General features: G+C 38.5%; 1 protein-coding gene across 3 annotated transcripts in view; it reads left to right on the top strand.

Moving 5' to 3' along the window:
* Positions 1-694: 694 nt before the first annotated feature.
* The window catches only part of F5 (coagulation factor V), a 40,510-nt gene continuing 18,225 nt past the window's right edge, over positions 695-22,979 (top strand). For 2 of the 3 annotated variants that reach the window (XR_015260422.1, XM_086761482.1), the window contains exons 1-8: positions 11,292-11,925; positions 13,669-13,846; positions 14,945-15,047; positions 15,436-15,647; positions 16,422-16,572; positions 16,984-17,196; positions 19,101-21,018; positions 22,508-22,673. Coding sequence is in view for 2 of the 3 variants with exons in the window: in XM_086761482.1 (XP_086617608.1) it covers positions 11,651-11,925; positions 13,669-13,846; positions 14,945-15,047; positions 15,436-15,647; positions 16,422-16,572; positions 16,984-17,196; positions 19,101-21,018; positions 22,508-22,673 (3,216 nt within the window). In the remaining variant the exon portion in view is untranslated. Of the gene's footprint in view, positions 969-3,953; positions 4,046-5,353; positions 5,477-6,706; positions 6,920-9,713; positions 9,858-10,859; positions 11,082-11,291; positions 11,926-13,668; positions 13,847-14,944; positions 15,048-15,435; positions 15,648-16,421; positions 16,573-16,983; positions 17,197-19,100; positions 21,019-22,507; positions 22,674-22,979 lie in introns of those variants that run through there. The other variant, XM_010123025.2, reaches the window with a different exon arrangement.

Below are 22,979 nucleotides of genomic sequence, written 5' to 3' on the forward strand. Positions count from 1 at the left end.
ACATTGGTTATTGGCTTATCAAAAGGTATTTTCCTAATCATTTCTCTTTAGATAGATGTCAACAGATCCTAATCAAGACTAGATTAGAAGGATTCTGGCTATGGGCAAGTCTTCAGGCTGCCCTGTTAGCTGCCACTGAGAAGCCCATTCGTTATCCATTACCTGAGATACTTGACAAGTATAGTGGAAACCAAACTGAAGCTGACAAAGTGTTTGGAAAGGTTACTGACTTACTATTAGGAGTATGCAGAATATGGTGAGCTGAACTAGATTTAACTGTAAATCCACTTCTAGTGCCCACACCTAATCCCTCAGCATTTTGCTTTCAACCTGGCAATGATTTCTTAGGAGATGTATAATCTAACTGGGAAATTTCCATTAGTGCTAGCTGTGTGCTGGGTTTCTGCTTTCTGAGAAGACAGAAAATATGCCCCCCTTATTCCTAGCCATGCAAGTCAAACATCCTGTAATTGTAAGTAATCTAAGTAATTGTTTTCTGCCTCTGATATCCTGCTGCTTCAGTAGACAATGACCCAACTGCAGTCTGTAGTGGGGCTGAAGCTGTCTCTCACTGAAGATGGTGTGGAGGCGGGGAAGGAAGGTAGTTTAAACAGTTTTTTATCTCTATTGGATCCCTGTCGGTAAGGGGAGGAGGAGGTGAAGAGCAATGACCTGAGCGTAGCAAATGCTGTTACCCTATTGCATCACAATTATTTCATTTCTGAGGGGAAGTCAAAAGCAGCAACAGCAATAAAAGCAGCAGTTTCTGCCTCGTCTTCCAGAGCAGCATCAGCAGGCATCTGTACCATGACACTCCACTGCATGCGTCTTTTTCTCTTGCTTCTGCTTGGTTCATGGTGGCCAGACTCAGAGAAGCAAGTGGTGGGAGCTGTGAAGGTCAGGGAGCACTATATAGCTGCTCAGATCACTAGCTGGACCTACAAACCGGAACCTGAGGAAAAGTCCAGGTAACAAAGTACAGGATAAGAAGGATGAAGCTAGTCTGTGATTGAAAGTGTTTTATGTTTCCCATCTCCTGTGGAATTTTAGAGCCCAGGAGGACTTTAGAGCCTGATCTGTTGACTTCAGAGGAACTTATGTGACTTTGAACAGCATTAGCTGAACTGGAGCTAGTAAAGTATTAAAAACTCCTTTTTATTTACTTAGTGGCTAGAATTATTTTTATATTTTCAGAGCAGTTTTGTTTAGTATGTTCCAAGACTTGCTTTTATCATCTTCTGTGTGGGTTGATGTTTGTTTGGTTTTTTCAATGTAATTATTTTAGGTATATGGATTTTGAGCAATGTTCAGTTGAGCCATGGTTTGGTAAGATTTCAAGAACTTCCAGACTTTGGAATTTGCTGAGGGAATAAATATGTTCCAATTTGGATACTATCACTTTCACTTAAATCAGAGTTTGATGAACTTTGGAACTAGCTATGTTGTTTCTGAGTTGTTCAGTAGCTTTTGTGAAATGTCCATCCCACGTTCTGCCAAGTAAAGTAGGATCAAGCATTGCTATACTTCATTAAGTGAAAATACTAATTTAATTGTTCTTTCAGATAGGATTGCAGAATGGCCAGCCTACATGCATACACCAATCAAGCACATAAAATACCTTATTTGTATTACCACTACTATCCTTAGGATTATAAACACTGCAAGTGCAATGCTACAGATGACAAAACTTGGGAGTAATTTAGAATTCTGTTTAAATTAGGCTTCATTCTTATGCTGTGTTCACTATAGCCACCATACACAGCTTTTATTTGTTCATGAAGTGGTATGAAATGTTAAAAATTACTTTTTCTCATTGAAGGGTGTATTTGGATACTACTACATTGTTTAATATTGATGGATGACTTGTTTGTTATATTTTTTAGTTTGTGATTTTTTTAAAAATATGTATTGCATTTCTGGATGTTACGGAAAGGACATTTCCATTTCAGATTTAGAATTTCTAACTATTCTTTTTTCAAGACTTAATTAAAATAAAGTTCCATGATTTCTAAAACTCCCCTTGAAAGTTTAATAAAACAGATATAAACATAATGTCAAACTGGGAAGACAGAAGAAAACAGGATTTAAATGTAAAGAATATAAAGCCAAATGCCATTTAAATATTGACTCGGGCATGTGAATTTAGTAGTTAGAACTTCATTCTCATCTGCAGTGGGTGCATGAATATCAGCATCGACTACTCTTTTGTTAAACATCACATTGTTGATACACTGTTCTCATGCAGTAGAGACCCACAAGACTGCCTCAAACCTCAGCTGAAATACTCTGTGATTAGCCAGGAGTTTTTCATATGCAGTGCCTATTGAGATATCTCGTGTAAGTATTTAGAGCAAGTCACATCCTGAATGAATCTGCTGAACTTTGTAGAGCTTACAGAAATTTAACTAAAAAAAAAAAAAACAAACCAAACACCAAAAAAAAAAAACCCAACCCTAAGATACTCAGTAAGGAAGAGCTAGTGGCTTGGATCCCAAAGGTATTTGGAAATGGGTTCTTCCTGAACTATTTACTTGATTTTCCTGTCATATCATACAGGCTGGAAAAGGACACTTCTCTGAGTGTCAGTTGTCTTATCTTCATAGAGACTTATTTGTAACCACGTACCAGTGATATTTATAAGACGCTTCTGAGCAAAGTGAAAACGTGTTATCTGTGCACACAGTGTTGCTGTTGCCGTTCCCGAAAGTTACGTAACTAGACCTGCTTGCATAGTCTGAGATTTCCGAAGCGTTAGTAAGCTACGAACTTTGTTCCTTCTAGCTATACAACTGGCATGGATAAATTTCCTCTTCCGCTCCATAGTCTCACGTGCATATTCTATTTAACATTGCCAGATTAGGGCAGCACTTGTCAATGAAAGTTATGGATCAAGTGGTTCTCCGTGGAGTGAAACAATATTTTATCAGTGACGTTAAGGAGAAGGGAATTAATTGAAACCTGAACTGCTTCTGCCTGACTCTTCTGTTGCGAGAGCGTGCTACAGAGGGCTTTACAAAAGATCGTTACAAGAAGAGATTTCCCCCTTACGGACCCTGGATGTCACTGAAGCGAACTCACTGTGTTATCTCTGACCAACCTCTCTATACTTGAGCAGCCCATCAACTCCCCACTATCAAATACGCCTGAAAGTGCATTGCAAAAAAAGCAAGTGGAATTACTGCTGGATCCAGTCATCATACCTACCATAAGAAATCAACCAATAAAATGAAAAGAAATACAGACCATTATCCCTCCAGCCCTCTTCTCATCGTTATTTCCATAACGTGTGCTGCTTTCCTTCTGCTTGCCTGAATATTTTCTAAGAAAACATTTAGGTCTCCAAGGTGCCTGACTCACTCACATAACAAGACTAAAGACACTTGCAGTGTTTCTCAGAAAGCAACTTTCTGACTTCCTGTGAGGATTCTTAGTTGTTGTCACGGAACAGTTTTGTGCTTGCCTCCAAGGTCATTGCTGCTACAGGAACTTGCTGTCAATGCTGTTGTAGAATCCTTGTGGTGAGTCTGAGAGTGCAAGCGTCGTGCTGAGTAAAGAGAAATTCCGGGTTTTTTCCACTGTGTTTTGTCAGATGCTTTCTAGGTTAAGCATGGTCAAGACATCTTCCTCACTGTCTTAAATGGACAAAACAAAGACATCTTAATCGCAGAATCAAAAGGAGCTATAGAAATCACCAGCAAAATCAGGGATAAACTGTGCTAGGTACTGTAACTGAATGTCTAAAGTGAAACGGCCTAGCTTAGGAACATCATAGATTCAATACAGGGAGAAGAAAGACACTACAAAGAGTTGGACTGCATGCCTTGCCTTCAGGAAAATGTGCAAATGATTAACTGTAATTCCAGGATTAATTTTCAGAGAGATACATTAAACAGCAATGACATCTCTGGGAATCTTTGTCCATTTAATTTTTTTTTTAACTCTTTTGGTTTCAGATTGGAACATTCAGATCCTGTGTTTAAGAAAATTTCTTACAGAGAATATGAGATGGATTTTAAAAAAGAAAAGCCAGCAAATATATTTGCAGGTAAACAGGAAGGAAATGTTCTGAGTATTTTTGTTTGTTGCTTGTTGTAAAGCCAGTAACAAGATAAGTAAGCTTGTATTTTTGTGTCTGTTGTTTTGCACTTAAACCAAATAGGCATAGGAGATGAGGTGTCTACAGTGCACTAGGCTTTCAAAGGGCATAGAGAGAGGTTGGATTTTTCAGAGGCTGGGACTCAGTGCTATCTGTAAATTAACTGCACTGTACAAAGTTGTTACCTTTGTTTTCAGCATCTGATGAGACTTCCCATACGCATTTAGACTTGTATGGCACAGTCACAATGGTAACACTATAAATTCACATGGAAGGAGCCTAAGACCTGAATCTATGTTTCTGATAGATCAGTAGAAAGCAAAAGAAAAGCTACGCGGTGGGGTGTATCTTTGCATCTATTACTGCTTGAAGACGCTTTAAATGAATGGAGGCGAGTTCTTGTACTTATGCTGTATGTAAGGATGGTGGTGCTTGTGTTCTGATACTTATGCAGGCTACTTGTATAGTTTGACTGTGCTTCATATTGGTAGGTAAAATAACTTCAGATGTTAGATGTTCAGATTTGGGTTTCAAAGTAAATGTGTGTGAGATTGGTGATATAAACTTGTTACAAGTTGCCCTGAAAGGTCTGGTCTATGATCTGATTCCTTCCAGTTTTTATTGTTCTCATGTGTTTTCTGAAACTACTTCTTTCTTTTCAGAGAAAGAAATTTACTGAATAGTTTACAAGGAAAGAGACTAACAAGCCAAAGGTTATCTTAGCAGGTTTCTTCCATTACTTATTTTTGCAACATGGAGGGTAGGAATAACATTTGGGATTGAATGATCTTTTTGTTCTATGACTTCTGGTATTGAGAGTGCTACTCAAAGAAATGTGCTTGAATGCCTTTCTCTAAACTATTAAACTATTAAATGTCTGGCTTCCTAAAACTGTTTAATTAAATTCTATGTGAAGAATTCCTAGAAATTCCCAATGAACCTAAACATGAACCCTTTGAAAAATTTTCTGTAAGTATTTTTTTTCCTCAAATCTACCATTTTCCTATGATTTTTAAGTGCTATTTGTCAGATATACAACTTATAACATTCCTGACTATGAGTTGCAGGTTTTAAATACCCACGTGCCTTTTTATGGGTAAATCTTCATTGCAGTGGTATTACATTTTCTGCCTGTATTAATTTTGCAACTTATACTTTGAGAGCTCACATTCCCTAATGGGGGGAGAGAACTCTTCGTTTCACTAAACATACTATTTTGTTCACATTTTCTTCTCTCTTTATCTTGAATAACTACAGGACTTCTGGGACCAACTCTGCGTGCTGAAGTGGGAGATACTTTAGTAGTTCACCTTAAGAATATGGCTGATAAGCCAGTCAGTATTCATCCCCAAGGCCTAGTTTACAACAAAAATGCAGAAGGTAAATAGTATAAAAACTCCATGTTTTGTCCATTTATGTTTAGACTACTGCATGAAATATTGCGAGGGACCCAGACCAAGGTTTGAGGATATGTGTAACACAAATATCTGTTGATCCTGGATTAAAACTTTACACACGTTTTTAGCTCTTTTCTTCTTCGTCAGTGTAACGCTAGGAATAGGAGTGTCATCTGACATGCACCGTGTCCTGACAACCTGCCTGTGTGCTTATACTGTTTCACAGAATCACAGAGTGGTTGAGGTTGGAGGGCACCTCTGGAGGTCATCTAGTCCAACCCCCATGTAATTGCAAAATATTCTATCTCAGGACCTGTAAGCTCTTAAATACAGGTATTAAAAATTTTCCAAATCCCCTGCAATAGCTTATAGCAAGGCACTTGACAGTGCTGATCATGTTGTTCTGATACTCAGCATTTCATGCTTAGTTTTGTGGTGTTTTGTTCCTGGAACCCTTATGAAACTAGCAAAAAGAGAACATAAACTGTGACCAAATTGACAATTAAATGTCTGCAGTAGCACAGAGTGAGTTGTGTTGCCCTGCCCTAGATGCTCAGCCGGAGCTCTGACCTGCAGTTTAGAAATTTATTCAAGGCTTTGTTGTGTTGGTGCAAAAAGATCTCCATCTCATGGCATTGAACAGAACATGTTATTGGAAGTGTCAGGCAGTTCAGTTTGACTGTCTTATTAATGTGTCTTTTGCACCTAGGATTTTGATTCTCTGGCTCCACTTTGTCATATTGCAGATTTTGTTGGATATGGTAGGCATAGATGTGAGCCATGACTGCCACCTAGATATGTAGTGCACAAAAGGCTTAAGCCTGTAAGGCAATGCTAGCCTGCGCAATGGCTTTATGAGATACAATTAGAAAGTTGACAAAGTGGACAGTATTCCTCTACAGAATATCAGTAAGCAGAGACTGAATCTTCATGCCATCCTAACCCTGGTCAGACTGATGAAGAGCACCACCTTTCGGCAGTGAGGACAGTTCCAGGAAATCTTAAATCTGTAAGAAACAGGGTGGTGGAATAGTTAGTCTCCTCTGTACTACTCTCCACAATGTGGGTGGAATCATGAGTCATCTCTTTGAAGCTGAAGTATCCTAATAGGCAAGAAACAAACCAAACTTTTGGAATTGATTGTAGGAGGAGATTCCAGATGCTTTAATTGCTCTTTGTCTTCATGTCACCCTACTGACTCTTTTCTTGGCAGGCTCCCTGTATGATGACAGATCATCATCTGCAGAAAAACAAGATGATGCGGTACTTCCAGGCCAGATCTACACATATGTGTGGGATGTAACAGAAGAAGCTGGTCCAAGAGAAGCTGACCTTCCTTGTCTTACTTATGCGTATTATTCTCATGAGAACATGGCAATGGATTTTAACTCTGGTCTGATAGGAGTGCTGCTTATCTGTAAGAAAGGTAATGAAATACTTTAAGACCACTGTAAGGTAATATAGTTTCATTTCTAATAAAGTTAAGGTACAATGGTAAGGGAAGATACATTATTTTCCTTTTCACATCTTTACATGCAGTGTAAAGTAAATAACTTTCAACATTTTTCTTTTAGATGTTAAAGTTTTTAAATGCTAGCTTTCATGCAGATGCATCCTATAATTATATAGATAGATAAATACATTTGCCTGTACTGGTTGCATTTTCAGTTGTTTAACTACTAAATATATGACCTCAAATTTTTTTTAAAGCTTCATTGAAAATGAGAGAGAATGAGAATGAGGCACGAAATAATTCTTTTACTTATGCCTTTTAAAGGGTATCTGATCAAGAGGCTGTAGCACTTTCATCTGTAGCAACGGTTTGAAATCACAGAGCTATGTGTCTTTTGCTAGCCACTTGAAAATATGGCCAAATTTACACAGATTACAAGTCTTCAAAAATCACTTTGCAGATGGTCAGGAACCTGATGTTTTAGCAGTTTGAGTCACTGAATTCCGTCTCCATGTAAATAACTGCTAGGTACGTGCCACTGATTTGAGGCAAGTTTGAAACCACTATGTAAGCTTCTTAAACTACTTGCTGGTCCCTTAAATCCTAAATTTTTCCAAGTTATATCTCCTTTTAGTGAAAGTTCTGAGAGTTGTTTAGCTTGATTCTCTTTCCCTGTGGTTCAAGTAAAACATTTTGTATAGACTGCAGACTGCGTGGACTGGGACCTTGAAGCTTTCCTGAAAGTAAACATAAAACTAGTTCAGTGTGGGCACTCTTCTCACTGATAGATATCCATTTAATTGCAGAACACACCTACTCACATCACCTCAAAGGAGTGGCTTTCATATTAATTATGTTCCTCCTGAAGTTTTTTTTTTTTTTGAGAATTAGTGCCTTTAGGAGTTGTTATTTTCCTAATTTTCTTGGATTTTCTTTCTCTGTGTATGTGTGCATTTTATGGCATGCTAGTGGAGTTAATCTGGACAAATGCTTTGGAATTACTTGCTTTTCTTCCTTGTCAGGCTTCTCAAATTCATGCATATATTGCGGGCTTGAATTGGATACGAGTTTGAGATGGATTGGTTTGACCACTACCTTCAAGACAATTTGAGCATATGTTTCTATCTAGACCAAAGACAAACGGCTAACTACTCAAATTTTTAAGATTTCTGAACAGAGTTTCTTTGACTGGGCATTGCATGTGGTAGGCGTGCAATATGCCTGTGTATTTGGTCTGGCTGGTATGGAGTTAAGTTTCTTCACAGCAGCTCATACGGTGCTGTGGTTTTAATTTGTGGCTAAATAGTGTTGATAATACACGCATATTTTAGCTATTGTTGAACAGTGCTTGCACAGCGTCAAGGCTTTCTCTTTTTCCTTCTCAGACCTCCTCAGCTAGTAGGCTAGGGTGGGTGAGAGGTTGGGAGGGGACACAGCTGGACAGATGAACCAAATTGGAAAAAGGGATATGTTCTACCATGTAACATCATTCATGGCAATAAAAACTGGAGGTAGAGGAAAAAGGAGCAGTGGAGGGGTGTTGACTTCCAACGTGGCTGTTCCTGAGAGACTGGCTGGCCATCAGTCTGCTTGTGGGAGATGATGAGTGATTTCCTTTGTGTTGCTTGTTTGGTTTTGTTTTGTTTTGTTTTGTTTTCCCTCATTCCTTCACGTGTTGAACCATCTTTACCAACCCACAAGCTTTCTCAGTTTTATTATTATTATTATTCTCTCCTCTGTCTTATTGGGGGTGGGGAAGCATTGAAGTGGCTGTGTGGGTGCCTGGCTGCTGGCTGGGGTCTACCACAGTCTGACACAATAAGACCAGTGGTATAACCTGGGAAGACTACACAAAGTGGACGTTTAAGTTAAAATACTGACTGAATGTTCTTTGCGTGACAAGCAGATGAAATCCTCTGTTGATCTGAGACTTCTTTTGTGCAGGAAAACAGGGCTTTGTAGCCTCTTGTAAATAAAGAGGATTACATTAAAGATAACTACTTCCGCTGCCAGTGTCTCTTCCTAAGTAGAATAATCAGCTAGCTCCTAAATTTTTAGTGCCTGCAGTCCAGAGGGACATTTATCTAAGTCCTGCATTATGTATTGAAAGTAGCAAATGGAAGTTTTTGATGTGAGCAACTTATAGAAAGAATCAGAAAAATCACACCAGTTCCGTGTGGCATGTCCAAAAGAAATTCTACTTGTTGATAGAAATCACACTTGTATCACAAACTCAATTAGATGGTTTCTTATAACCGATGCAGTTCAGCATTATTTATCAAAGCCTTTTGCATGTAAAGGTGGTTTGCTGAGTGGTTGGTTTTATGCTTTTTAAAGCAGCCGATGACCTCAGTGTAGTGTTTGAAAAGGCAGTGTTCACACTGCAGGTGACTCTGCCATCATTCTTCTCCTTGCCTCTCAGTCTCAAAAGGGAGACCAGCGTCTGATTGTGGACAGAAAGCTGTTGGGCACTCCCAATCATTAAGGTGGTCCCTACAACACACTGCCAGAATTGTCTGAGACAATTCATGGCATGTTGTTTAATCTCTGGGATATTACAGACTCTTGATTTTGTGGTTACCCAACCTAAAATTACTCTCAGAAATAAAATCCCTTCATGAACATTCTTAAGGTCTTGTTTTGGTCAGGCTCAAGTACATGCTAACAAGTGAAGCAAGCTTATTAATTACACATTAATGTCACTGCATTGATATAAAAACTGCTTTACTTCTGCTTCAAATTAAAACCTGTTGTTTCTTCTTCATAGGAAGCTTAAATGAGGATGGGTCGCAGAAACTTTTCAACCAGGAATATGTACTGATGTTTGGTGTATTTGATGAAAACAAGAGTTGGCAAAGATCAGAATCACTCAAGTACACAATTAATGGCTATACAGATGGAACATTACCAGGTATTGTTCAGGCTTATGTGAAATGAAATTAACATTGACAAAGACTGAATATTACCGTAGTTTGCTATTTATGCAAGAGAACAGGAACGTGGAGGAATAGGACAAACTTTTTTTTTTAGAATATGTATGTGGGCATCTGAATTCTAGAAGAGAAACTGCTGCTGGAAGGAAGTCATGCAATATTGCTTATAAGAACAATAAGAACACTTCTAGGAAGAGTTCTGCTTTAAGAACAGGATTGCTACCTTTAAAAAATAAGAAATCCCTTGATTTTTTTTTTTTTTTTTTTACTCAACTGATGGGGAGAGAGAGATGTGGTTAACTGAACTGCTGGTTTTACAGCACATAGAACACACTAGGTGACAAACTTCCTGGAAGTGGAAAATCATTTACTATTAAATTAGACATTTAAGTTGGAAGACTAGGAAGGTGGTAAGGGGTTATTAGGTTGCTAGTGTTTTTCCCTTGTTCTCCTAAGAACTACTTTCGTATCTCTGCCCAATCCATTGGGCAAATGCAAAAGACTATGTTAGGTGGATTTTTTTAAACTAAGATTGGATAGCATTGGGTAGTTACTGTCACTAGATACAACCTCATTCTTTAGCTTGGCTCCTTGCCTTTTTCTTTCTCCCACCCCCACACCCCCACCTTCCTCCTCCCTCCCCTCCAAGAACAGATCAGCTTTCCAAAAGAGGCTACTGGTTTTCTTCCTTCTTCCCCAGCTCACTACAAGTCAGTTTGTCACTAGCATGTAAGATTTAACCCCGTCTTCCACTGATGTACAGGGTTTTGGTATCTGTTCCATTTACAAGCTCCTGAAACTTTCTCTTGTTGCAAACACTGATCCCAGGAGTCAGGTGGTTTTTTTTTTTTTTTGTTGTTGTTTTTTGGTTTGTTTTTTTTTTTTTATATTTTGAGTGAAGATTCACCTCAGACCTAGTGTGCATAGGGAACTTGCATGATTTGCCTGTATTCTGAACCCTACTCTCATTTCTCTTTCAGATTTAGAGGCTTGTGCGTATGACAACATTAGCTGGCATTTGATAGGAATGAGTTCCAAACCAGAAATTTTCTCCATTCATATCAATGGCCAGTCCATGGAGCAAAAACATCGCCGAGTTTCTACTGTTAACCTAGTGGGAGGAGCATCAACCACAGTAAATATGACAGTGAGTGAGGAAGGAAGATGGCTGATATCTTCTCTTGTCCAAAAGCATCTGCAAGGCAAGGAAACATCTATTTATTAAGCAACTGTAGAGTTGACCTTTTCCTCTTTATGTCTCAAATAGCTTTTGCTGTTTTGCAGTGGTACCATTACTGTGTTTCAGATGGTTGTCTTTTCACTAAGAAACCTCTGGAGAACAGGGCATTCTGTTGGAATGAGAACTGCGCCATGAACTAAAAGGTGTTCTTATCTGCAGCTTTACTGCTGTGTGCAGATCATGGAGCAACAGTGAATTAGTACTCCAGCATCTAAGTCTCACTCAATCTGATGAAAATGTTTGCTGTTCGTCATTTGAAAGTGGATATCTCTCTCAGCAGTGACCAGAATTCTGTTTTAAAGAATGAGAAAAATGTCTCTCTTACAAGAGCTGGAAGACACATTTTGGGGAAAAAAAAAAAAAATTACCAGGAAAAAAATAGCTTCTTATCTGTCCAGCTGATATTTTCAGAGGGCTTGTTGAGAAAGCTTCTGTATTCCATTTGATTAATATGGACTTCTTGGAAGGCTCCCAGCCTATATATAATCTACATGAATGCAGCTTTATCAAGACTGAAAAGATAGCAATCAGATGAATGAACGCTTGCTGGCAGCCTTAGCTAAGGAAATGAGAAATGCAGTCGAAGTGGTAAGGGTTCATAAAATGGAAAATAACTATGGTACTGTTTGTTCTCAATTAGCTGGAATGCATGGTTACCTCACTGTAAGAGACTGCGGGGACAAAGAGGTGAAGAAGAGTCGTCTCTCCTATAAAGAACGCCTTATGGTCAAAAACTGGGAATATTTCATTGCTGCAGAAGAAGTTACTTGGGATTATGCCCCAAGTATTCCAGACAGCCTTGACAGGTAAAATAATATGGAACGTTAACATGAAATCACAGAATAATTCAAGTTAGAGAGGACCTTTGGGGAATCCAACAGCAAAGCTGGATCCAGTTGCGCAGGGCCTTACCCAGTTGAGTTTTCATTATCTCCAAAGGTGCCCAACTTCTCTGGGCACCTTTGCAACCTCACAGTGAAAAAGTTTTTCTTTATATCTAATCAGACTTTTTCACGTTGCACTTTTGTGTCCATTGCATCTCACGTCTTCACTATGCAACTCTGAGAAGAGTCTGGTTCTGTTTTCTCTATAATGTCCCACTTGATAGTTGAAGATAAAAATAAGATGGTTACTTAGGCATGTCTTCACCTGACTGAATAAACTGAGATTTTGCTTCTATGTCATGTGCTTTATCTCCCTAATCACAGTGTGGCCCTCCACTGAACTCTCACCAGTGTGTCAGTGACTTGCTTTGCTGAGGAGTCCAAAAGTGGGCACCTTCTTTTGCCTCTAACGAGGAACCCAAAATATGAAGATGACTTAGGCAATGCCCTAAGTAGCATACAAGCCTATTTTATAAAATACTTTTCAACATTAATTCTGCTGAAATAAACAACCCTTAAGAGGAAGAGAAAGGAAGGGAGGGAATAATTCTGGAGAATGAAAGTTTTAGAAAGTTCAGTACAATAAAGTGTTTAGGGAATGGGAGAAAGACAAGTCTCTCTATAAATGACTTTTGCACGGCACCAATGTAGATGTAGTAAAAGTCATAATAAGTAAGCGTATTGGGCTATTTTGTTCAACATTAGCTAAATAGAAGGAACTCTGTAAGATACAGAAGGTCATAGTACACAATGCTGCCAGTGCACTGTAAGGTTAAATTTGCAGTCTGTCAGTTCCCTAGTGCTAGAGTACTGGTGAGTTTACAAGCTGATGTTTGTAGGAGCCTTTAAGGATTTAAGCAGAACAAGACAAATTCCTTACCCTGTATGGGGTTATAGTTTCATATACCTCCTTAGAAAATAGTGTTCACATAACTTTTAAGTATTCCTCATTCTCTAGTATGATTTGCTTCCCTTCATATTTGCTCTTAGGCTGCACGGAGCAAACTCTCGTATCTTTCCCTGCTAGTTACATGGCATTACTTAATCACCTCTGATCTTTCCTCCTTTATTCAAAATTACAGAGTTTATCCCTGCTCAGTAACCTTTTTTGAGGTGAAAGTGACCAAGACAAACATGTTGCTCTGTGTTAGTTTCCTGTATTTATCCTAATTTTGCTCTCACCATTAACAATTCTAACGTTTTTAAACCTGAGTGTAACATTGCTTATTGTGTCGTGCTTGTCTGGGATTATCTGTTCTATCTCTCCTAGACTCTTTGCTACTGTAAGCAAATTGTTTATTTTTTCTATGCTCAACTATGCTTTTGTAAAAGGACAAGGGTGATTTCTGCTATCCTTATCTTTTAGTTGTAGCTGCTGCTTCAGTTGCTTGCTTGCTTGCTTGTATACCCTATTAAATTAAATGTGAACTCTGATACTAATTGGTCATACGTGATACTCAACCACAAATAATGTTCCAAGCTTCTTACCTAAATTAGGTTAGAATTTGGGGTGAAGACCATTAGGTTGTTTAGGATTTGGATTTTTTTTTTTTTTTTTTTTCAAGCAGTGAGGTCTCTACCAGTTGCTTGAGTACTAATTCTGTATTCTAACAGATGTCAGTATTCAAGTTTTGTTGATCATTTGTCTTTTCCTCTATTTTTAAGACACTACAAAGCACAGCACTTGGACAACTTCTCAAATCTCATAGGTAAAAAGTATAAAAAGGCTATTTTTAGGCAATATACTGATGCCAGCTTCACCAAACGTCTGGAAAATCCTCGTCCCAAGGAAACTGGAATCTTGGGCCCTGTTATTAGAGCTCAACTCAATGACAAAGTCAAAGTAAGTAACATACATTCAGAAATTATTTGTACTATAGCATAATTTCTGTTGGTCAGAGATACAGAAGAACTAGTTTGATTTGGGTTTTTTTTTTTTGGTCAAAAAATAGAATGTCATAAATATTGGTCCTATTAAAAGGTTTGATCACAAATGACAGTGTTTACCTTTAATTTTTTCCACATTCCCTCTACAGTTTCCATGATTATGCTTTATTTTACAACATAAACACACTTCATTCACGCTTTCTGTAAGATATACTTATATGTTGACACTGTTCCAAAATGGAAAAAAAAATAGAACCCGGTGGACTTTTGGGGGGATTTGGATGTGAGGCCAGACTTCATGAGCTCCTCAGTTAAATGTTCTTTTATGGAGTTATGAAATGAAACTACAAAGCATTTGCATTACAAGCTTATGCTGCTGTCACATCCACTTGTCTTTCTGTTGTTACTTAATGATGCATCACAAAGTTTCATGACCTTTTAATTACCACCAGACTCTGTGATTGTGAGTTTAGCATGTTTCTTCTTTTTTTTTTTTTTTTCCTGTTTTCATCAAGAACAGGTAGGACATTTTGCCTTTTCCTCCTCCCATATCCCCTGTAGGTCTTGGAATCTGGGACAAGATTTGCTTTTAAATTTGCTTAAGTTTGTAGCAAATTAAGTTGAAGCTTCTTAAGAACTTTGGTCAATAACTTCATGTTCCCTGAGGCAGCATGTGCCTAGTAGCTGGAAGAACAAGTGTTATTTTCAGATTTTCCAGAGACCAGATGTAAGAATCATAGAATAATTAGAGTTGGAAGGGACCTTTAAAGGTCATCTAGTCCAACCCCTCTGCAAGGAGCAGGGAGTAAGAAGCTGAACTTCACTCAATGGGCTCTACAAAGCCCAGCAGCAGAGTACCAGCAGCATTTAGACTGTGGGTTTATATTATCAGACCAAAATTATGATATCTCTTTGCCTTTCCAGCACTTCCCGGGCTGAAACCAGGCAAATTCTACTGTAGCTGAAACTTTATGTATTCAGACAAGTATTTCCTGAATGCTAAATTCTTTTTCTCTTTTTTTTTTTTTTTTTTTTTATTTGCCTATCAATATAGATTGTATTCAAAAATAAGGCCAGTCGACCGTACAGCATTTACTTCCATGGGGTGACACTTTCAAAGAATGCAGAGGGAGCTGATTATCCTCTGGATCCCACAGGTAAGAAATTTGTGAATTACATTTTGCATACCACTAACTGTTGTGGAGGGTTTCTTTGCTTTGAAGGAGATGCTGTGGCTAGGAATATGCATGACTGGGAGACCTCAGTTCTATGCTCTGTCTCTGCTGACCTGTTATGTTGCCTTTAGAGAAACCAAGGTATTATCTGCAAAGCATAGACAAATACTCTTTTTTTGGTGTCCTAGTTTTCTGTTTTTGTTTGTGGTTTTAGAGATGCACAGAAGTTCATGCTGAACTTCAGTTACCTCAGAGGTAGCTTGAAATGGCATAAATGCACCAAGTTCATCCAAAGGTGCAGCCTAATGTTATTTAAAGATCTGAGTCTAAGTTTGTATCATTACTGTTCTCCTTCTTTGTTTTTCCTTAGGCAACGGCACCCAGAGTAGAGGAATTGAACCAGGCAAAACATACACTTACGAATGGAAAATTGCAAAAACGGACCAACCCACTGCACAGGATGCACAGTGTATTACAAGGCTGTATCATAGTGCTGTAGATATTGAGAGAGACATAGCCTCTGGACTGATTGGCCCACTTCTGATTTGTAAAAGTGAAGCATTGACGCAGAAGGGTGTGCAGGTAACATCTTTGGTAACCTCACAGAGAGAGAATTTGCTCAAATATTATTATTTGATGTACAGTCAGTTTGGTTTTGCTCCCCTTAGAGAACTGTCATGTAGAGAGTAATTAAACCAATAGGCTCCTGAAGAAATGGCTTGAAGAAACACTCCTCTCACTGTCCACAGCGGTAAAGGAATTGTATTCTGATTTTCTTAGCAAGAGCAGCATTTCAACAAAAGGTCAGCCTGACTTGAAAGTCTATTTCTAGACTTGATAATAAACTTTCTGCTGCTATTATACCTTCACACTCTAAAGATATTCATATGTGAGCTGGTCCCTTTCTGTAACACATATAACTCGCAAGGGTCTGACAGTCTCAGACATCACTAAATCCAGAGCAACCCAAACAGCATGGGAGAGTTTTGAGAGAGTGGTTCTCTTTACCATCCATTGAATTCTTGCTTGGTAAAGACTTGAGGATCAATTGGGAGAAAAAAAATGTTAAAGGCTTGTGCTTAGGAGGCTGGTCCTTTTACAGAGAGCCCAGTCATATACTGTCCTGCATATCAGCAGTGCTACTGGCTTGCTCAGTGCTCCATCACAGGTTGGTTGCAATAGTAGGATTCTCACCTTGAAGTCTTGATGCCCCTACTCACTTTCGTGTAGCTGTTGGATCGCACTTCACTCTAGTGAAGCTTATATTGTTTACATAGCAAGTAAGAAAGACAGGATTGAGTCCTTAATATGTGTCTCTGCTCATAAAATGTAACTGCTGTGTTGATTGTCTTTCAGAAAAAGGCAGATGGGGAGCAGCAGGCAATATTTGCTGTGTTTGATGAAAATAAGAGCTGGTACATAGAGGATAACATCAAGGACTACTGCAGCAACCCAGCCAGTGTTAAAAGGGATGATCCCAAGTTCTATAACTCAAACATAATGCACAGTGAGTGAGATATCAAGCTGTATATTATGAAAGCTCATGTGAACCTGAGTATTCAGTGATTGCTTGTTCTCAGATGTAGTGCAATCAGGGAATTCTCTAGAGAGTCAGTGAACTTCTAACAATGCCAGGTGGCACAGTACAGAAATATGCAATATTTTAGGGACCTGGCTGGCTCTGGACCCTGAAGCAAAGGCAAAGGTTACTTAACTTTCATGCAACAGCCTGCTGCTTTAGAGTTAATATTTCCAGAGCTGGAATCTCCATCAAGGCTATTGTGGTTTCAGCCCTGTGCCAGTCTCTTTCCAGGTGCAAGTGTGAGTCCAGTTCAGTGGACTGACATCAAAGAACAGGAGGTTTTAAAAGTCTTACTTTGAAAATACTGAGACCACTTTTATTTTGCTTTTCTTTTAGCAATAAATGGCTATGTGTCTGACAGCAGTGAAATCCTTGGATTTTGCCAAGATAGCGTGGTTCAGTGGCACTTCTCCAGTGTTGGCACTCATGATGAGATTGTCTCTGTTCGCCTTTCTGGGCACTCTTTTCTGTATCAAGGGAAACACGTAGATGTGCTGAACCTTTTCCCAATGAGTGGAGAATCGGTCACAGTGGAAATGGATAATGTTGGTAAGTGGTAAAACTATAGTATTTGACACCTTTTTTTTTTTTTTTTTTTTTAAACTGACTTTTTTTTAATCTCCAGTATATAAGGACTTACCTAAATAGAAAAGAAAGCTTTTTAGATAAAACACAGTGCTGGAAAATGTTGAATCATTTCCCAGTGCAACTGTGTATGGAGTTTTGTTGGCTACACAGACTTGGCACATAGCACAATTGTATGCTATACTGAGGCTCTTTTTGTTGTTTGTTTGGGGTTTTTTGTTTTGTTTTGTTTTTGTTGTTTTTGTTTTTGTTATGTTATTTTTTTTTTTCCACGTCACAATTAGTATTGAGGCTACCAGTGAATATTTTAAGGCAATTCTAAGATCGTCCTTGGAAACAATCCAATATCAACTCCACTATATGATTCAAAATTTTGCCACATACTTGTCCATCTCGAGTTATCGAAAATCGGCCAAGACTGTTAAATTATGCTAGTCATTACTGGACAAAGTGGCTACACCTCACCTTAGGCTTGTGGTCATATAGCAGCAGTGAAGTCTGCCTGATTGAACTGGTTCACTGGTCCATCAGTATACATCTCAATCTGTGATTACCATTAATACCATATGTTGAAAGGGTGATGCTAGAACTCATGTAGTCCACATTTACGGAATTACCTGCAAAAGGACAGAGATTCTTCTTCATTGAAGGCTGTGAGTGTCTAGTGGTCATCCTAAAATCCCACAAGGTTTAGGTATCCTTGTCCTATTTAAAATACCAATTTTTTTTTTTTTTGTATCTTTTATCTATTTAAATAACAACTTCTTTATGTCCTCAAAGCTTGTTTTTGGCAATTGCACAGCATCAAGACCTTATAAATTAAAAATTAATTGTATGCTAAGTGTTTTTTATTGTTCAAGACTAGCAAATCATTAAAACCCCATCAGATTCTATGGAAACCTCCCCAGTAATGAAGTTGTACTTTTGCATTTTTTTTTTTTGGTATGTGATCTGTTCTTTCCATTTAGGACATATTTTCTTTTGTAAATTTGCTGTTGTTAGAAATAAGGAAAGCTATGCAGGTCACTTCAAACTCTGATAAATCCAGAAAAAATGTATGTGACCTTTTTAATAAAAAAGTCTAGTTTTCTGAAGATCTGTCATTCTGTTAACTCTGTCATTTCTGCTCATTCCAAAAGCAAGCTATAACAAGCAAAGAACTTGATTCGATGCTGTTTAGGGAAACAGATTGTATTTTGTTCTCTGCAGATCCTAGTTTAAAATGGATAACTTATCTTCTCACTAGGTTTTGGATTAATTATTAAAATCTTTAAGTTAATCTAAGATGCCTCACATTGACAGCTTAATGTTTTGTGTCCAGATTGCAATTCAATTACTTTATTCTTTTAAAGATCATCCTTTATGCATTCAAAAGCTTTTAAAATACTATGTTTGTCAGCTTTTTGTCAACACTGCCTCAGAGCATTCTGAAGAGAACAAGTATGTTCTATCTGTGTGGCAATGCACACAACACTAAGAACAGGTCAAAATTAAAACTTTTTCTCAAAAGATCCCAATCTTAGATCCAGATCTAAACAAAGGATCCTTTACATTGTTTGTTTCTTTTCCATATCCATCTCTTTCATGGATTATGTTTGGACTCAGGTCCCACGTACAGCTTAATCTGTGGAGAAGAGCTCCAGCTCTTAGATTTATTTATTTATTTATATGTGCTATTATTTATTTACATTATTAATCATTTTTCATCGCAATGAGAGCTCATGGAAATCCCAGATGAGGATTAGCACTCTGCTGCAGCAGGTGCTGTAGAAACAAACTTGGCAACTTGCCCTGACCACTTAGATGACAGGCAGTGTCCACTCTCGTAACTACTGCATAGTAGAAAAACACTTCTATTTCAATTGCAGGTACTTGGCTTTTGGCATCCTGGGGTACCCCAGGCATGAGTTACGGCATGAGGCTGAGATTCAGAGATGTCCGATGTGACTATGAGGAAGATTACACATTTGATGTTGTGGATTTCACTCACACCAAGACTGAAAAAAAGGCTGTTTCCGCTTCAGTTGAAGAGGATGTGCAAGAAGGAGGAGATAAGGAGGATTTGGATTATCAGGATTACCTGGCTTCTTTTTACTCCATCCGAAGCTCAAGGAAGGCAACAGGCAATGAAGAAAAACAAAACCTTACAGCATTGGCCTGGGAACAGTACGAAGGCACTGATGCTGCAAGTTCAGAGGTGGCGACTGGCTCGGGTCTGACAGCTATAAATAGTAGTGAATCCACAAACACCTCTAGGTTCTTAGAAACTCGTATCACTCCTCTTCCCCTAATTGAGGCTGAAACATTCCAGTCAAATCACACATCAGTCACAGCTGAAGAGGACTTATTTTCAGCTAGCACAAGTGATGGAAAGACTGACTTGATATTTGAGAACAGAAGCCAAAGCAATTATGAAATAGGTCACAGTAACAAGTCTGCAGGTGAACACTTGCTGAGCAATGGGGAAGGCCAAATGCATGCTGCAGAAGAGCTTCCAACTGATGGAAAGGACACTAAATTTTTTTCAGAAAAGCATCAAGAGGAAAGCACAGGAAGCGGAAATTACAACATTAACAGTAAAAGGAAAAGGCGAAACTCACTGGCCATTAAGTTTTACTCTGTCCAAAAGATGCATGCCCTTCTAAATCACATACGAAATAAAAATGCCTCAATTTCTGACAAGACAAGTTCACCTCATTCTGCGCATCATGCAGAGAACACATCCGGTATAGACATGGTGGGAACTAGCCATCTTCCAAATGACTATGATGATGAACTGGAAGAGGAGGAGGAAACTAAGATGGGAAATGCCACACTTGCTTTGGACTTCATTCTAGGAGATGGGTCTAATGCATCCAACATCTCTGAACTCAAGCTATCCAAAGACAAAGCAGACAGTTCTTCAGATCATACGTTAGGCAATATGAGCCCTAATTCCAGCCCTGCACTAGTGAAGAACTTCCTAGAAGTATCGTTGCCCAGGGCTGGGAAATATTCATCTAAAATGATAAATGAGGAATGGAATTTGGTGTCTGCAAAGGGGAGTCTGGGATTAGAGGCAAATTTAGATAAATCTGTTAGTGGTAAGGTAAATCATCGTGGCAGAAATGGTACAGCATTCATAAATAAGAAGCATAAGAAGAAGTATCAAGGGTTCTTACATCTAATGGGAGAAAACCAGAAAGGGAACCACATGCACCCAACTCTGAAAGGAAAGGAGGGGAACAAGAATGATACTTTGAGTACATCTGGAACCTTCATCAAGATCCGAAGGAAAAAAAAGGAATATTCAAAAATGACTCACTCACTGAGCCCAAGGAGTAAAAAGCCCCCCAGAATCACCAATTCCATGGCAGGATTTGGCCGTACATTGCTTCCTGGTGAGACCAATCACACAGCACTGCCATGTTGCACTAACACCACAGGGGCACCCAGTGAGGCCAACCAGACAGTGGATCTGAGTAGAGCCAGACTTGGAGAGTCACTGAATTACATGCTCACCCCCAGGCAGTTTAAGCCATCGATCACGATTGGGCTTCCCCAAGAAAATGGAGACTATGAATATGTTGTGGAAGGATCTTACAGTGAGGAAACATCAGGTGGTGAATACGAATACCATTATGTGAGCTTTGATGACCCATACATGACAGACCCAAAAGTGAATATCAACAAACAACGTAACCCAGACAACATTGCTGAACATTACCTGCGTAGCAAAGGGAATGAGAGGAGATACTATATTGCAGCTAAAGAGGTCTGCTGGAACTATGCTGGATATAAAATGAGGTTTGGCTAAATCATTTGCTTTCATTTTGCACGCCATCCTGGTACATAATAGTAGAATGTTGATTCACGTGCTGATAAATTTAAGAGCATCTGTAAAACGCAATGTGATTTCCAACATTTCAGTTGCAGAACCCTAAGAATTTTCCATGGGAGGCTGAGACCCCCCTAGAATATCATAGAGAGAGATTACTATAATCAAGAGCACCACAACTAAGAACTCTTTTTTTTTTTTTTCTTTCCCCTTTTTTTTTTTGTCTTAACTCCCTTTTGTAGACTCACCAGACAGAAGTTGAAAAAACCACTGTAAGAGGTTAAGAGGGAAACTTCTAGTTAGTTTTGTTATACTTAAATGACCTGTTTTACTCCCTTCTTGAGTTCTTGGATTCTGTAGCAGAGACAGGATAGAGACCTCTTTGTACAAAGTCTTTCCAGGAATTTAATGGACTGACTGATCTAATATAGACAGCATGAGCTTACAGGCAGGATAAAATCACAGTTTCTAGCACTAGGAAGAAGTGGTTCTGGTGTCTCCGTTCTTTGTTGTAAAATGGGATAACAGCACTATCCAACTTCACAAGGTTGCAGTACCGAAAAATATATGAAAGATGTAAAGTGATTAACCACACTGATGGCTGCCTTATACTTAAAGTAAAGACAAATCTGCAGGAATTATTGCATTGTCGTTCCTACTGTTTAGAGAAATCAGAACGTGACTGGATCACAAACCCTAATGTTGAGGGATATTACTACATTTTGACAGGGAGGACTGGCCACTGTGCCACAGGAAAGAGTATATGTGACTTGAGAGAAACTCTATACTGAAGTGCATAGTTCCAGTGACATTAACAGAGCCCATGGCATATTCCCTCTCAGTGTGCTGAGGAGCTGAAAACCAGCCTTTCTTCCTACTAGATTACTTCAGTTAAGCGTCTGTTTTCTGCAGAATTGATAATAAGGCAAGGTTTATAGGGAATGATACTATGTTTTATCCGAACAATAGCATTTTGGTGCTTCTATTTAAGATCTGAAGAATGGTTTGAATGCCTAAAAGCTTATTTTTTTCTTACCAGCTCTCTGTTGCAAAATGCAGATATAATCAAATGTAAAATATGTTTGTTAGCTTTCCAGATAAGCTCCATCTGTGAGACAGTAGGGTATAGGTGGTAGGCTCACTACAGTCTGAGCTAAGCTCTGATTCAGATTATTAAGGCTAATGGTAAAAAAGGAAAATAGAGCTCAGGTGGGTTTTCAGAGACTAGTTGGAGTTTCTCCAGTGATAGCTGACCAAATCTTTGAAGGATTTCATATACAACTGTAGAACTGGAATTGCTTAAACATTGCAAGTCATGATTTTGAGAATCACCTGACACTTATTTGTGTGTTTATTCTTTATATTTTAAAATGTTCCTACTGTATGAGTTCTCAGATTTCATCAAAACTAGTATTTCTGATTCACTGTGTGGATTTTTAATTGGGAATTTCCTTTCAGTACAATGATGCATGACAAAACCTGTAAAGAAGGCAGCATATATAAGGTGATTTTCCAAAGCTATACAGACAGCACCTTTACGACTCCTCAGGATGAAGACGAATACAGAGAACACCTTGGCATCCTGGGGCCGGTTATCCGGGCTGAAGTGGACGATGTTATCCTAGTAGGTCAATGTTTTGAATATGTGTGGTGTGCAGGATAAGATTCTTGTGGCAGTCTTATAGTGTGACATAGAATAGGTCTAAAAATACCACAGATTTTTAAAAGATCATGATGGTGAAGCACTTTTCAAAGCTAGAAATTGCAGTGTGGACAATGATGTGTTTCTTTGAAACACTTTTTTTTTTTTCTTCCAGCTACAGTAAATTCACTTTTGTTTTTCTTTGTTTCCCAACATTAAATACTGGCTTATCAGTCTAATATAAAATGAGATTTACATTTAAGATTTTTTAAAAATAAAGTTTTTTAA

The sequence above is a fragment of the Chlamydotis macqueenii genome, chromosome 1, assembly GCF_036417535.1.
Source record: "Chlamydotis macqueenii isolate bChlMac1 chromosome 1, bChlMac1.mat, whole genome shotgun sequence".
Taxonomy (NCBI): Eukaryota; Metazoa; Chordata; class Aves; order Otidiformes; family Otididae; genus Chlamydotis; species Chlamydotis macqueenii.